At 36.9% G+C, this 16,757-nt stretch overlaps 1 protein-coding gene and 1 pseudogene across 1 annotated transcript; one reads left to right on the top strand and one right to left on the bottom strand.

The window, feature by feature from the left end:
* Nucleotides 1–5,139: 5,139 nt before the first annotated feature.
* Nucleotides 5,140–13,169, bottom strand: LOC107670777 (retinol dehydrogenase 11-like; annotated as a pseudogene).
* A 764-nt stretch (nt 13,170–13,933) lies between these two features.
* Nucleotides 13,934–15,472, top strand: LOC107670724 (transmembrane emp24 domain-containing protein 3-like). Its single transcript, XM_016463437.1, has 3 exons — nt 13,934–13,939; nt 14,054–14,299; nt 14,386–15,472. Exons 1-3 carry the CDS (start codon nt 13,934–13,936, stop codon nt 14,617–14,619), a joined length of 486 nt encoding a protein of 161 aa, XP_016318923.1. The 3' UTR covers nt 14,620–15,472.
* The last annotated feature ends 1,285 nt before the right edge of the window (nt 15,473–16,757 follow it).

Raw genomic sequence — 16,757 nt, forward strand, 5'->3', positions numbered from 1 at the left:
ACGTCGTTTAAGCTTTAAATGTAATTAATTTGTCATTTAAAGCTATTTTAGACGAATCAAATGTTAATTATGTATATATATACATTCTTTGAACTGAATCACTTCTAACGTTTTATCAACCCTTATGCCTTCTGTATCATGGTGATAGACATTTAAAAAGCTTGTAAAATGGCTTAATTCCTGAGAAAAAGGGGTCCTGCAAATAAAAAACTCAGACTGAATATTTGAATGATTTTTAAAAATCGTAAATGACTCATAAATACTATAATGCTATAAATTAATACTATAATCAATGTTCATTTTAATAAATTGTAAATAAAGAAATACATACATACATACATACATACGTTTAAGCTTTAAATGTAATTAATTTGTAATTTAAAGCTATTTTAGACGAATCAAATGTTAATTATGTATATATATACATTATTTGAACTGAATCACTTCTAACGTTTTATTAACCCTTATGCCTTCTGTATCATGGTGATAGACATTTAAAAAGCTTGTAAAATGGCTTAATTCCTGAGAAAAAGGGGTCCTGCAAATAAGCCAACTCAGACACTGAATATTTGAATGATTTTTAAAAATCGTAAATGACTCATAAATACTATAATGCTATAAATTAATACTATAATCAATGTTCATTTTAATAAATTGTAAATAAAGAAATACATACATACATACATACATACTTTAAATTAAAAATAACTATAATCTGTCTAAAAAGTAAACGTCTCGCCAAACCCAAACGTATTCCTGTTGCATTCAGAATTCGAAATAGCATAATATTATCACACTGCTGCGGTTAGGATGAACCACTACCAGCGAAGTGTCCCTCTAGTGGCTGAGAAGTTCATGAGTATAAATACATAACGCAGGAAAGTTAACCGTATTAGGCCTAACATGCGCTAATGCACATTAAAGTCTTCCCTGTGTATTACAATTGCATTTGAAGAGATAAGACAGAAAATAATCTTATATCACAAAAACTCAATTTTGTGTTAACCTCAAAAATGTTATCAGAAGTCCCTGTGTGGCTTTTAGTTTTAATGGTAGCTATATTTATTATAAATGTCTGTGTTCTAATTTGTTTCATAAGTAAAATAGTGAACTGCATCTTATGATCTTATGAGTAGCTTCACTGTAGCTTAACTGCTTTAAACTGTGACTATTTTAATAGTAGTTGGCCCAACACTGTTGGCAAAACTTTTATCTGTCAACAGCAGAAGTAGTGATGGCCGAAAATGTGTTGCTTTTAGCTTATCTTTGCCTGCAAATGTCGTTCATAATCATATTTGTTACAAATAAACTAATAATAAATGTAAATACTATTAAAACTTGAATTAAAAAAAAGTGATACATTCAGCTTAAAATAAATGAAATCTTTTTCTTCTTCTTTTTTGCTCTTTGCAAGTCAAGAATTTGTAGCTCATGGTTTTTATTAATTAATACATTTTTACAAATTGTCATGTTTCATTTCAAAGAAAAAATGTTCACAAAATCAGCTGGTCTGGCTTTGTCTTTTCATACACTCTCAGAAAAAAAAGTTACAAAAGCCGTCACTGGGGTGGTACCTTTTCAAAAGGGTTCATATTGGTACCTTAGAGGTACAGATTAGTACCTAAAAGGTAAAAAAAAAAACATGTACCTTTCGAAAAGGTAGACCTACCACCCCAGTGACTTGTGCACCTTTTTCTCTGAGAGTGTATAAAACTAAACTGCTGTATAAGGCATAATATAATCACTTGAAAATAAAGCAAGGAATATGAATACTGTACATTTTAACACTTTAATATTTGTGACTGTGATGATGAAAATATATGCTATATAGCTTATCTTAATGTACATTAAGAGCAATAGTTATGGATTTAAATTTTGTAATATCAACTGGTTGGTTTATTTTAAAGACTGTCCTTTTGTGTAGGTGGCGTGATAAACAAAAATTAAAAGGTAGTGTTTTTTTTTAGAAAAATTTTTTTTTACATTTATGTCATTTGATTTATTCATTTAATTTTTTTATTTAACTTATTGCAGTAATGCATCAATAATATGTACATTCCATAACATTTCATAATATAAATAAATACAACAGACAGTAAAATCTCAAACATTTTATGAATAATACAAAGGTAGATAAAAAAAAAAAAAATTTAAATTAAAAATGCTTCTTAAATGGTACTTAAATACATAATTATGTTGTCCTTAAGAGTAAAACAGAATTTAGATGGCAGGTTAATCATTTTTATTAATAGGTGATGACAAAATTTCCCTAAATTTTAAAAATTCTTTAATGCCTTAAATATATATCTATTCACAAAAATTAAATATAAAGTAAAAAAAAAAAAGAGAGAACTAAACTTATATTTAAATATTTTTATTAAAGTGATGAACAGGAGATGACTGATAGTAATGCTGGGAATGTGTGTTCTGTAATCCTGCTCCGGTGCTGAAGATGTTTTAGCATATATCCTATTATCCACATGAGTGATCCTGGTGTCTGATTTGGACGGAACTCTAGGATCAGATAAAGGACAACTGAAGCTTGTTTGCTTTGCATGCGACTTTCACACCATCCAGAGGAACTCAACTAGATAATTGGCCACAAAGCCCACAGAGTAACTGGCTCCCTTTCCCTGACACAGGCATGCGAAGACATCAATAACCATCACTCGCAAAACAACCAGTCAGGCGGAATGACTGCTCATCTCTCGCCAGTCGTTGAGTCCATGTGCCCTTTTTTATGTACTACTTAAATTTGCCAATAAAATCAAAGTATTTCTGGAATTTTATTTGATTTATTATAATTTCTTTTTAAATGAATACATTCATTTCAGATCTCCAAAAATTCCCATTTATATATAACTGCATATAAACCGGCTACAGGCCCGTTTATGTCTTTAAATATCCAAAAAAGCTGCAATTTAAACTGGTTTTCTGCAAATTTCATTAACAACTTTGACTTTTATGGGCATTTATTAACTATGAACTTTTAAGATCATTTAAGTTCATTTTAGAGTTACAACTAAACTAGTGCACCATGTCCTGTGTGCAAAGCATTTGTCTAGTCACTGAGAGATGAGTGTGATTACATTTTTTGGACAGCTGTCTGGCCGCCTCCCTGGTGTGCGTTAAATTGTGTGTGTGTGTGTGTGTGCATCTTTGCGTGTCTATGTTTTGAACCACATATAAGCGTTATATATTTCTTATGTCTTTGACATCCATTATACATGATTGCAAGTGATAAGTTCTTAGTCACACTGAGGGATGATTAGGCTTTTTACTTGTTTTAACTCATCTTAGGCAAAAGCTGTACATTGACTTTGTATTGCCTGGAATGCTACAAACCTGCAATCTCACACCACTTTAGGGCACATGTGTACAATGACAAACACACACACACACACACACACACACAGCCTAATACATCCTGCTGTGGAAATTACATGTGATGTTGATTGCTCAGAGCCAACAGTGCGTGTTACTGCTTGCTAGGAATAGTTCATCAAAAAAATTGCATTTTTGTCATCATTTCATATTTTGAAAAATGTTTCAGTGTTTTTGTCCCCATACGATGAAAGTCACTGGGGTCCGATGTTGCTTTGACCCCAGTGACTTACATAATCTGGACAAAAACAGTTCAAAAATATTATTCAAAATAGTTTATTTTGTGCTCGGCAGTAGAAAGACAGTCATATAGGTTTGGAATGACTTGAAAGAGAGTAAAAATGACAGAATTGTAATTTTTGGACGAACTATCTCTTTAAGGACTGATATTTCAAAGAATTGCATGGAGGAAGTGAGTGTGCATGCGAGATTCCATACAGTAAAACAGAGCAAAAGCTATACTCTTAAAATTGTCCTCCTCTTGGTTTTTTAAACAAACTCTGTCATTATACACATTTCCTATCTCTGAGCATTAAGTGACAAGTGAGGCTGAGTGATTTTGACAGGTGAAAGCCCATAGAAACTACAGCAGGAAGTGTTCTGTCTCTCGTCTGAAGAGGGTGTGTCGCAGCCAGGGAAGCAGAAGAAGAGATAGGCAGACAGGTATGTGAAGACTGGAATGTTCATTTTAGTCACACCTGGGATGAACACACCTACCAAACATGGCCTTTCCCTTTTCATTGGCTGATTTGATCATGACTGACAGCGCAAACAACAAATAAACCCCCTCTTTTCGCCACTGAAGGGGTTTGACCTATGATCCCCAATTGTGAACCAATAGCATGTCAAGGTTGACTTGCAGATAGGTGGGGTGGAGAGGAAATAAAACTCATCTGTGGGGTGTGTCCACAGTGGCATACGTACAGACTGTGAGACTGTGCTCCACCACGCAGACCTCCTGCCTCAAAACTATGATTTGTGGAAGACGGACTTAGACTCATCCTGGTCGAAAGCTACTGGAAAAGTCCCAGATGTCCACCCCGACCTGGTAATCTCAGCTGCAGCTACCTATCATGTCATGAAGACGCATTTGATGTTCCTTTGGCTAAAAGAATAAAGCTGGACAGAGCAGGTGGGAACTTGTGCCGGAGTTTTGTATGGAAGCAGTTGGGAGTTCTCAGTAGGACTGTTGAATGTTTGTTCAAATGGTCGCTCACATCTCATCACTTTTCCAGCCCAGCTAAAGATGGTGAATCTGTTGGACGGAGAACTGATAAGGGCATGTGGCTGACACATACAGCTTTGTGTCCGCTGGGCACTCAGGTCAGGGTGCGTTGCTGATGTGTGGTGAATGCACATTTGTGAATGTCAATGACTTAATAACTGATAGTTGTTAATGTTTAAATCGATATTATTTTTAAACGTTTAGTAAATGATATATGATGTACTTTTTTATTTCAGATACTGTTGAAGCTGTATAATTTCATGTCATATCTGTACATACAGCAATCATGTTTGAGTTTTGTACATGAAAATTATGATCCCAATGAGAATTCATTTTAATGATGTAATTATTAATTTGACCATAATAACACTGAATCCGAAATGTAGGTTTTATGTAGAACTTGACATTTTATTTTCAATCTGTTTTGGCTTTATCAAATATAGAACATTAATCTCTACAAGTTAGAAGTAGTTTTTAGATTTAGAAACTTTGCAAATTGGTTTAGAATTTGTTACTCTTCTTAATACAGACTTGATTATCATTTGATGACAATTATGCTTATGACTTAATGAAAACAATATCAAAGTTGAATGTTTTAAATTTGTTTATTTATAATGATATTTCAAATAAACTCTGTTTATGAAAGGGGAAATTTTAAGTTTATTCCAAAATGCTGCTTATGTTGTGCTACAGCTTTTATAAAATGCTCTTTTCCTTCACCATAAACTCACCTCGACTTTCAGTTTACAGAGGGTAACGATCCATTTAATATCTTTAATTCATTATTCAAAAATAGGCTTTGTAAAAATGTTAACCTATATTCATATTACACACTGAATTTTATTATAAGGTAAATCGAATGTCTAATTTAGCTATGCACAATGGCTAATAGCATAACAGTATATATAAAAAAAAAATCACTAATTATTTATTGCTTAAATTCATACTATTGCTGTTCATCTTATTGCATAGGCACTTCATTACAGAGCCAGCCTCATCCTGCATACTGAAACTCTACTTTCCCACATTCTTACTCAAACTGAAGCTCTGTATTTCATATAAAGTAGGCAGATTTAATAGTCTGCAAATTTGGAATGTACAATCTTCACAGGAAAATGTGAAAAACTGCTTTTTAAATGCTTTTTCACTGGGCAAGGTATTGTCTCAAGCCAGGCCCACCATGGAAGCACTGAGATCCCACAGTCTGCAGGCTGCAGCATCATCCCTACCCTGAGGAGCTGCCTCTTTGGGGGCACAATCACTGTAAAACCACCAAGAGAGAAATTAACCACAGCCGGAAATGATCATAATTGAACAGCAATGGTCAGAAAACACTATGTGAATAAAAGCTTTAAAAAAAGTGGTGAAAACAGTTTGTTGTTTTCCATTGTGAACTTATTAAATGACAATGACATCCACTGCGAAACAAGGATCGCAAGTTTGTCATCAACTTCATACAATTTGGTGCCAGTGTATATGATATCATGGGAGAGGTGACAAATATTAAATCTTGCTGGCTGTTGTGATGCTAACTTTAGAAAGTTTGTGTACATCTCTCACAGGCCTTGATGAGCAAAATCTTACTAGACTGCATTTAACACACGGGACAGAAGCAGCTACTGACCTGTAGTAAAGGCCGCTGGTATTCTGCAGACTCTCATCCACTGCGCAGTAGATGGTGGTCTGCGCACCCTGCCAAGGTGTTTTGACAAAGAAAAAAATGGGCATGAACAAAAGCCTCTTCCATAGAGACAGAGAGGAGAAAATGTGTCGGCCCAGCTCAGTTTGGATCAACCCAGGATGAAGAGCGTAAGTTGTCACTCCTGTGCCTGAATGATAGACAGGGAGAGTTTACAAGCAGCGGGTTAGAAGTATAGAAGTATAGCACGTTCAATGGATTAGCATAATATTATAAAGACTGTAAATCCCCTACAGCCTTGTTTTCATCTGCATTAAATTCAATATAGCGTCTGACCCAGTGACTCTTAATCCTGGTCCTGGGCACATTTTGCATGTCTCCATTATTTAACACACCTGATTCAGATCATCAGCTCGTTTTAGACCATGAACTGGGTGTGTCAGATAAGGGAGACATACAATGGCTGTTTCTCAAATCGAGGACACAGAACGCACCCTTATGAGAATTGAGATGTGCTGCGTTCTTGCTTAACTGACCGCATAGTCACAGCATAAGCAGCAGCCAATGAACCATAAATATAACATAACATTACAAACAAATGTCATAACTTATTAAAACATTTCATACTATTATAGATATTATTTACATATAATTGCATATCGTTTTATTTTACAGCGTTATATGTTTAACTATGACTATGTTAAGATTCATTTTAATATGCCAATAAAAATACTGCAGACTTTCTCCGGGTCTTATAACTTTATTAAAATTAGGCAAAACAAAACTATAAATGTTTACTTTCAAGAGCCGTCAAGTATTTGCGAGAGCGAGTTTAAAGCTTGCAGGCTTCCGTACACCGGCGCCCGCAGCGTCTTCTGGTATTTCTAACGGCTCGATTCTCTCAAGTCTGCACTCGATGCATCCTCGATTTCAAGAACACATCCGGGCACTTTCATGCATCCTCTGTACTTGTGTTCTTGAGTATTGAGAAACGGTCAATATGTGCAGAGCAGGGGTCCCCAGGACCATGATCAAGAACCACTGGTCTAACCTGATTCAGGTCTATAGTTTACCTTTCAGTCTGACAGCTAGTTCACGGGTAAACAGAATATTGGCCAGCTTGCTCTGTCGATAGCTTACCAATGGATCATAGTTTTTCTCCAGGTTTATATCATCAAAATCAATCTTGCCTGTTAAACAGAAAATAATTTGAAATATTATCGGAATCAAAATATTGATTGTGCCAAATAATCACTGTAAATGTATTTCCATTGTAAATAATACATATAATACATTACCATGTGTATTTTATGCCCTTTTATTTTTATAAACACAAGAATTGCACATTTTGTTAAAACAGAGCTTCTTGTCAGAGAACAGGATAAGGAGTATAATCACTGCTTACAATAATTTAGAGACTACAAAATGATGAAAAAAATAAGTGTTGTTATGAGTGATTCAGTTTAGCACATAAAGACATATGGGCTTCCACACCTGTTTCATGGGCCAGGCTGGAAACATTGACAACACGGCTTGGTGTTGATTTCTTCAACAAGTCCAGAAGTAAGTTGGTAAGCAGAAAATGACCCAGATGGTTCACACCAAACTGCATCTCAAAGCCATCATCTGTCTTCCACTGTGGGCACATCATTATCCCTGTTGGCAGAAAAAAATTATAAATAAATACATGAATATGAATAAATACACTACTCACCAAAAGTTACGGATATATTAAACTTTCGAGTGAAATTTATGGAAAATGTAAAAAGTTCATGCTACAGTGATATTATATCATGAAAGTAGGGCATTTAAGTAGACACATGCAATGGTAATTTCTTCATCTCAAACAATTTACTGAAACAAAAGCTAACAACAGTTGTGGGTATACCACAACAAAAAATGTCAATGTCTCAAGAACTTGTCATGTGTCCTTGAGCATCAATTACAGTTTGACAACGACGTCTCATGCTGTTCACATGTCGACTTATTGTCTGCTGAGGCACGGCATTTCACTCTTCTTGAAGGGCTGCCCTCAGGTCATTGAGGTTCTGGGGTGCCGGGTTACTACCACGACGACTTAGCTGATTCCATAGAGCCATTTCCTGATGATGCGACCTCAATGAGCTGGGGCATTGTCATCCATGAAGGTGAAATCAGGCCTGTGCTGCTCATGTAGAGGCACAATGACTGGATTAATGATGTTATTCAGGTAGTATTGACTTGTCACAGTACCATTCACAAGGTGTAGGGCAGTTCTGTACTGACTAGACACACCTGCTCAAAGGTTCGTCTGGTGACAACAGTGGCTGATGCATAGCGTTCTCCTTGACATCTCCCAACAGCATTGGCGGCCATAATTTCTGCTCAATGTGAATCGACCTTCATCAGTGAAGAGCACTGAGGCCCACTGGTTCCTCGTCCAGCGCAAATGTTCCCTGGCCCATGCAAGACGATGATGCCTGAGCCTGGTGGTGTGGTCAGGTACCCTTGCAGATCGTCTAGCTGATGTAAGCGGTTTTGAATGGTCTGACGTGACACTCAGGTGCCTCTCACCTCCCTTAAACATGGCCTGGAGTTGAGTGGCATTCATCATCCGGTTCTGCAGGGCAGTGTTCACAATGAAGCGGTCATCAGCATGGGATGTGGCCAAAGGACGTCCACTTCTATGCCTTTCTGTGACTCTTCCAATCTCTCTGTGTCTCTGTTGCATCCTGTTGATGACACTCTGTGACACTCTAAGCTCAGTGGCAACTTCCCTCTGAGAACATCCCGTTTGAAGCCTCGCAATGGCCAGGTACTGTTGATAAATTGTTAGGTGTCGACTTGGTCTCATGATGTCAAAATGTGAACAGCATGATGAAGAGGACTGTTTAAATACAAATCGTCACTGAACCAGAACTTTTAGTGGTCGATTCATGGATCAGACACTTTTTGAATTTTTGATTTTTTAAAATAAATTTTTGCCGTTAATCACCTCGTTAGAGAACAGCATGTTATGCAATAAGTACTGAGACATTTAACAGTTGGACATGTGCATTCAAAAGTTTAGAGAATGTCAAATTAAGTTCACCTGTAAAGGTTATTATGCATTTTAGGTGCATTCTGAAATTTCACCCGAAAGTTGAATATCCCTAACTTTTTGAGAGTAGTGTATATAAATACATAGATATTAACCATGTGTTCATGCAGATGCATTACAATCTGGCTGACATTCCTTACCAGCATTATTAATGAGAATATCCAATCTCTCTTCAGTCTGCTGTACATCTTTGGCCAGAGCTCGGACAGACTGCATGGAGGCCAGATCCAGCATCTTCACAACCACGTTGCCATTTCCACTCCTCTTTCTGACTTCATCTGCTGCTTTGTTGGCTCTGCCCATGTCTCGGCAAGCCAGGATGACCCTTGCACTTGAACAATGGTTCATAAATGGTCATTATGTTGTATCTTGGCATGATGCAATGCTTATCTGCAGCCATCAAGCCTTCAACAAATACAACAAGGCTTGCATGCACTCTCTTACTGATCACAAATCAGAAACCATGAAGTTGTCATTAGTTACAAACTGGGCCATGTTAGGGTGCTTTCACACCTGTAGATCGATTGCTCTGTTCTGAAACGGATTAAAATTATTACAATGTTGCTTTTTATTCTTGGTGTGGTTCGCTTTCACACGGGAAAGTTGCTAAATGGACAAAATTTGTTAATACAAGTCACGCGCGAGTAAACTGTTCTCTCATTCATCTCTGATTCAACTGATCAGCTGTCACGGCTGTCATCCGTCAGGATGGAACGTCAACAGCTTCGCGGGCTTATTGTTGGGGTTTTTTGTAGCTGTCGTTTTATTAATTTATCATTTTGAGCAGGAGTCCAGGATTCATCAGGAAAACATTTTTAAAATGCACCTAATACGAAGAAGAGCAATAAGACGGCATTATAAAATGAAAAAGTGCGCATTGATTTTGGCGAAAACGTGCTCACCCAGACATTCACAGGTTCATTTTGGTATTAGCAAAAAAACAAAGCTAATGCTTTTCACAGAACTTACGTAATTACCCATCATACATTGTGATATAGCCTGGTTGGTTGGTCCATTGGATCGGATTGCTTTCTCACTACAACCGAACTGCTCCAGAGTTAGTTTTCAATCGAGCCGAGACCACCTCGTTCAGGCGATCTCGGACTGATTGTTTTGGCGCGGATCCGAGTGCCATTGCCGTGTTCACATATGCCCAAACGAACTGAGCTAAGGGGGGAAACGCGCCAGGTTCCGAAACAAGGGGCCAGGTGTGAAAGCACTGTGGTTTGACAAGCGATGGATTGCATAATTAAACCAGTTTTTTCTTCCCCCTGTGGATTTATCATCCCTTTCAAACCCATCCCATATACCATTATTGTGTCTGTGAAGTTTCAGCACAAATCTACAACAGGACATGCTGTGAATATCACTTTTTGGGTGAAAGCAACAACATACTGTTTTCATTTGTGTCTCTTTAAATGCAAATGAGCTGCCTGCCCCTTTTCCAGAAGAGGGCTGTGCCTTCAGAGATCATGCCTTGGTTACTATGGCAACAACAAACAAAATATCCATTAAGGACTATTTACACTAAGTACAAATAGCCCACCTTGTTGGTAGAGGCTATTTACACTAACTCCACCCACCGACTTGTGATTGGGCTAGTCAACATTACAAAAGACTCATGTCTATTAACAGCTGTAGTGGCGTAGATGATAAAGTGCCTACCGAAGTCGTTTTTGACATGATCGATCCGGGTTCGAATCTGCCTTTTACCGAACTTTTTTTTCTCCCCTTTCAAATCCCATATCACATCGGAAAGGCATTTATTTTTAATAAAAATGAAGGAAATAATCGAAAAGTTGAAGTATCGGGTTGGGTTAGGGTAGGTGTAGGGAGGGCTTTATTTTCTCTGTAAGGTGGCATTCATTTTATAATTTGAATTAACATTATAATTTAGCCTACACTCAATACATTATTATTGCATACAGTTTTATAATGTACTACAATACTGAGGTGCAGGTAATTGTCACTATTTGCAACAAGTCGTATAAATAGCAGAAAATCCTGCTATTTTAACATATTGTAAATAGAATCTATAGCTATTTGTACTTTGTGTAAATGGAATTAATTGCTATTTGCACTTAGTGTAAATAGCATCTATCACTATTTTCACTTACTGTAAATAGCCTCTATCGCTATTTACACTTAGTGTAAACAGCCACTGCCTTTTTATTATTATCTCTGTGGGGCTCATGAGACATTGCAAATTAGTCATTAGTCATCATGAAAAGTTTATTCTTTGCATGTGTTTAAAAAGCCTTGCCAGTATAAACCGTCTGATAAAGTTTTCTGAGAGCACACACTAAGCATGCACACACGCAAATAAAGCAGACTCTTTTGCGTCAACTATCAAATACACACAAGGTTTTGTCATAAACACACAAAGTTCTTATAGCCACAGTCTGCATGTGTATCAGTATAGCTATTAGATCTGTAAAATGAGTTTCTTGGACATGGCGACAACGCACTACTAAAGCAACCTTGGGCGTAACTATTTTACATTTGAGGGGATACTGTGACGTGCATTTCCTAAAAAAAAGAATAAACTCAGGACAAATCCAGGCATTCGAGGGAGTTCAGAAACTGTGCTTAAAGAATAACTCCTTTTAGAGTGGACTTTATGGGGTGTGGACTTGTTGTAACTTTGCAGATATTTTTCATGCACAAAAAGTAACATCACACACTAAAGAAAGTAGAAAAAAAACTTACTAAGACCCCTTTAAAACAGTATCAATATGTGACCCTGGACCACAAAACCAGTCACAAGTCACACAGGTATATTTGTAGCAATAGCCAACAATACACTGTATGGTTCAAAATTATCGATTTTTCTTTTATCTCTTTTTCTTGTATCTCGGCCAAATATTGTTCTATCCTAACAAACCATACATCAATGGGAAGCTTATTTATTCAGCTTTCAGATGATGTATAAATCTCAATTTCAAAAAAATTATGACTGGTTTTGTGGTCCAGAGTCACATATTTGTTTAAACTTTTGTTGTTTAAATCAAGGTCAGGTTTTTTATGCCATGTCACAAAAATAAATAAATAAAATAAATTCGTTTTATACTATCCCATACTTTAAGTTCTTTTAATGAAAAACAGATGGGTTAACCACATATCATGCTTTGATTTAAGATACTGTAATATTTGTTATTATCTTGGACATTAATATCACAAAACAGGATTACTACTATATATACTTTACCTCTCATATGATGCCAGTTCTTTAAAATAACATCTTTAGAGCTCCATTAAACTAAACTGACCTCTCTTGGCCATGTCCACGGCTGTCTCTTTGCCGATACCAGTGTTGGCACCCGTTATCAGAACAGTTTTGCCGTCCAAGAGGGCTTTGCTGCGGCAGACTCCCCAGCCCGCCATCTCCGCAGGGCAAAGAGCCCGACACCTACTGGTGCAGGTGCGACATTAGTCCAGCATTATTACCTCACCTCTAATTCATTACATCACCACTACTCTCTTAACGTCAGAAATGTCATTTTCCACGCTTGTAAATTTCAGATTTAAGTGCCTCATATTTACATATTTCTTGTTGTCGTGTGAAGCCACAACCACTTTTAAATATACAACATAATGATTTTGTATAAAGTTTAGCCTACCCGTCACCAGGACAGCTGAGACGCCTGTAGGATGTTCTTCCACAAACTCCTTCACTGCCTTTGTGTAGTCCTGCATTATTACACCTGGTGGATTCTCCTTTAACTGTACAGTTGTGACAGCCCAGCTCCTTCAATAGCAAAAGTGTCTGCAGAGTGCAGACAGATCACCGCACTACACACTACATCTAAAAAGTGTACTTTGGAGTGAACACTGGACTCAAGTGCTCCAGTGTCGAATTTCAAAATAGGAGTCCGATTGTTGCTTGTAAAAATGCGGCTGTGGCATACACAGAAATGACAATCATCAGTAGTTTAATAATACATTTGAACTGTTTTGTGGTGTTGGCTTACAGTATGACTTTTGCTGACCCAAGCAATCATATTTGCAGATCCTTGGCATAAAATGTTTGAAAACACCTGCCTTAGGTACTGACAAAACTGTCCGTGGCTCAGTGCACATTTATTGTCTTTATAAGGTCATTGTAATTGTTATAATAGTGTTTGGCTGTGTATTTCTTGAGACTTTCTACCCAGGCGAGGTAATGAAACGTAGCACATGTCTGTGTACATAACCTTGCATACCAAAGTTTAAGGCTCTAGCCTATTTTTCTTCCCATTCAATGAAAAAATATCAGTGATTAGAAAGGTCAGCATTTTAAAGGCTGTGTGGAAAATCGATTATTTAGAAACAAGGATCACAATGTAAGTGTCAATTTGTTGTTGTTTGGTTATACAACATTAAACAAATATTTCAGATATAGCAAAAAGTTGAAAGACAAAATATAAACACGAAGAGTAAGACTTCAACTTATAAAGTAAACTAGGCTAATAGGCCTACATGTTCAAGGATATAGTTTTTGGTAAATCGCTTTTTGTGTCTGGTTTACACTTCGTTTCCTACACTAGTTTTTGACTCCACACTCTATCAGATCATGAAAACGTTCAACAATAAAGTGTGGACCACATAGTTTATGTATTGGAAACCTATGAAGGTAGAATGACGTCAAAAAGATTTGCATATGCAGGGTAAGAGTTGTGTCTAAGTTGAAAAACATTGTTAAACAACTTAAAATATTATTAATATCAATACTTTTCTTTCCATACAGGTTATTGCTGGAGGAAACTATGATGTTGACTGTTTTGTGACAGATCCACTGAATAATATGCTGTATCAGGAACGAAAAAAGCAATATGACAGCTTTTCCCATACAACAACCCTGAAGGGAGTGTACAAGGTCTGCTTTAGCAACGAGTTTTCAACCTTCTCTCACAAAACTGTTTACCTGGACTTCAGAACTGGAGAGGATGACAGATTAATGCCTGACATGAACGGAGTGACAGCTCTCACACAGGTGAGAAACACAGACAGCATGCACTCATACATAATATGCACTGTGCATATATGCATTTGATATGAACCTCTGAATAAATCATGCAGATGGAGTCAGCCTGCCTGTCTATCCATGAGATCCTGAAAGTGGTTTCAGATTCTCAGACTTGGTACCGTCTTCGGGAGGCTCAGGACAGAATCAGGGCTGAAGACCTGAGTGAACGTGTGCATTTTTGGTCCATTGGGGAGACCATCATCCTGTTTGTGGTCTGTATTGGCCAGGTGCTTATGCTTAAGAGCTTCTTCAGTGAGAAGAAAGCCAATGTTGCCACCAGCACATAGACCTAGTTTTCTAGTCTGCCGCCTTTTCTCCATTAATCAGTCTGATCCCCTTAAAACAACCTTGACTGATGCCTACAACCAACCAAAAATTACATCTGTGTCAAAAAAATGCCTTAAATATGGAATAATGTACTAAAAGCTATGCAAGAGTTCATTATTTTGTGTAGTATATTCAAATTGGCTTTTATGTGCATCATTCACTATATCAGTAATGGAAATTGACCTGCTGCACCATTATGCTACCACATCTTAATGTTTTGTTTTACATTGTCCACTTTGGAAGTGTGTGCACTTGTCAACTTTAAATGCATATGTCTTAACATATACTTTATAGAAAAGAAAGAATAGTTTTGGTGGTTTGTGTTTGGGTAATTATGGCAATATGATAATGAATGACTGTGTTGAACCTCTTGTTTTCTGTTTAGCAAAGCCCTTTTTGTTTATCTCACATTCAAAAGGGAAAAATCCATGGTGAATAATTTATATATGTAGATCTGGCAAAATATGAAATGCTTGTTAAAATTCATTATTTTCTAACCCCTTAATTATTATCCTCTCTAATTGTAAGTGCCAACCGCACACATCACTGCTGATTTTTTCCCAACTCTAAGTTACTTTGGGGATATGGAACAAGGGCTTGCACTTTTTTTTGGACTGTAACTGAAACATCAACTTAACTGAAACTTGCAATTCAAAAGCTATTTTATAAACGTATTACATATTTTTCGGATATTTGTTACAAACAAATCTCATTTTGTATACCTCAGCCCTTATGAAATTAATACCATATATTGTGCTGTTTATATTCATGACTTGTGTTAATTGACTAATTAAAAACAAAGTTTTGAATTGATTTTGAGTCATCGTATTCATAATATCATATAATGACAGATATATCAAAGCGATGGATAAGAATATGCCAACTTTAACCAACAGGGTTAACTACATATATATACACACACACACACACACACTAGGGGTTGAACGACTTCTTATTTTTTTAAATTCGAAGTCGACTAGTCGCTGATGACGTAATTAATGAACAAATAAGTCTGGGGCTGTGATAAACACCTTGTGCACAGCTATGGCATATGACACAGCGCTGCCCACACGGCTATTGCTCCTATAACAGCTTTTTTTATCAGTTCTTTTGTATTTGGGTCGTTATATTTCTAACAGATTTCTGCTCGTTCTAAATCAGACACAGATAAAGCAGCACAGTAAAGATTACATTCATATGAATGCATTAGTGAGCGCGATTGCGTGTGTGAATTAATTCTACCTGGCAGCGTCTCTCTACTAGTAGTGAAGCTGTGGAATTTAGTTATTAAGAAATATATGCTTGAACTTTTCAGTTTCTAAGCTATTTTATTGAGAAATCACAGAACAGTGTTGACAATACATTTCCGCGCTGAATGATTCTGTGCGCGTGATGTACGCGCTACTGTCTGTAGCCTATGTGTGTGCGTTACAGTGCAGCAGCGCATTAGATTAGAACGGCGATTAACGTACCTGTACAATAAGCTGTTTAAAACGTGCATTCTCCTGTTCAGTTTCGAGCATCCAGTAATTAGGGTTGTGACGGTGAGGAAATTTTCCCACCGGTTAATCGACGTGTGACAACACCGGTAATACCGGTATCACCGCGGGGGCGGGGCGTTGGTGGTCCCTCTTTTCCTCGCTTTCCTTCACTTTTAAATAGCTTGTAAAAGTGGCGAGCGCATTTTACTTTCACTTTCAAATAGTGGCAATTCTGAGTAAAGCAATTGTTCGTCTTTAATTCGTTTGAATTTTCCCTCTTTTCCTTCACTTTTAAATAGCTTGTAAAAGCGCCATGCGCACTTTACTTTTACTTTAGAATTAGCGGCAGTTAGGCGTCAATTGCTTGAATGCAACAACAAAATACAACGTCAAACTCACTAGCGTATATATAAAACATATAACTTTTATTAACAAAACGAATACACCATGCTATAGGGCAGGCTATGCTTAATATAAAATAACCAATAACTTACATAAAGTTTAAATAGGTATACAAAACTAAATAGCTTGTAAAAGCGGCGTGCGCATCTTACTTTCACTTTCAAATAGCGGCAATTCGGTGTAAAGCAATTGTTCGTTTTTAGTTCGTTTGAATT

This window comes from Sinocyclocheilus anshuiensis, unplaced genomic scaffold (assembly GCF_001515605.1).
Source record: "Sinocyclocheilus anshuiensis isolate Anshui unplaced genomic scaffold, SAMN03320099.WGS_v1.1 scaffold816, whole genome shotgun sequence".
In the NCBI taxonomy this organism is placed as follows: Eukaryota; Metazoa; Chordata; class Actinopteri; order Cypriniformes; family Cyprinidae; genus Sinocyclocheilus; species Sinocyclocheilus anshuiensis.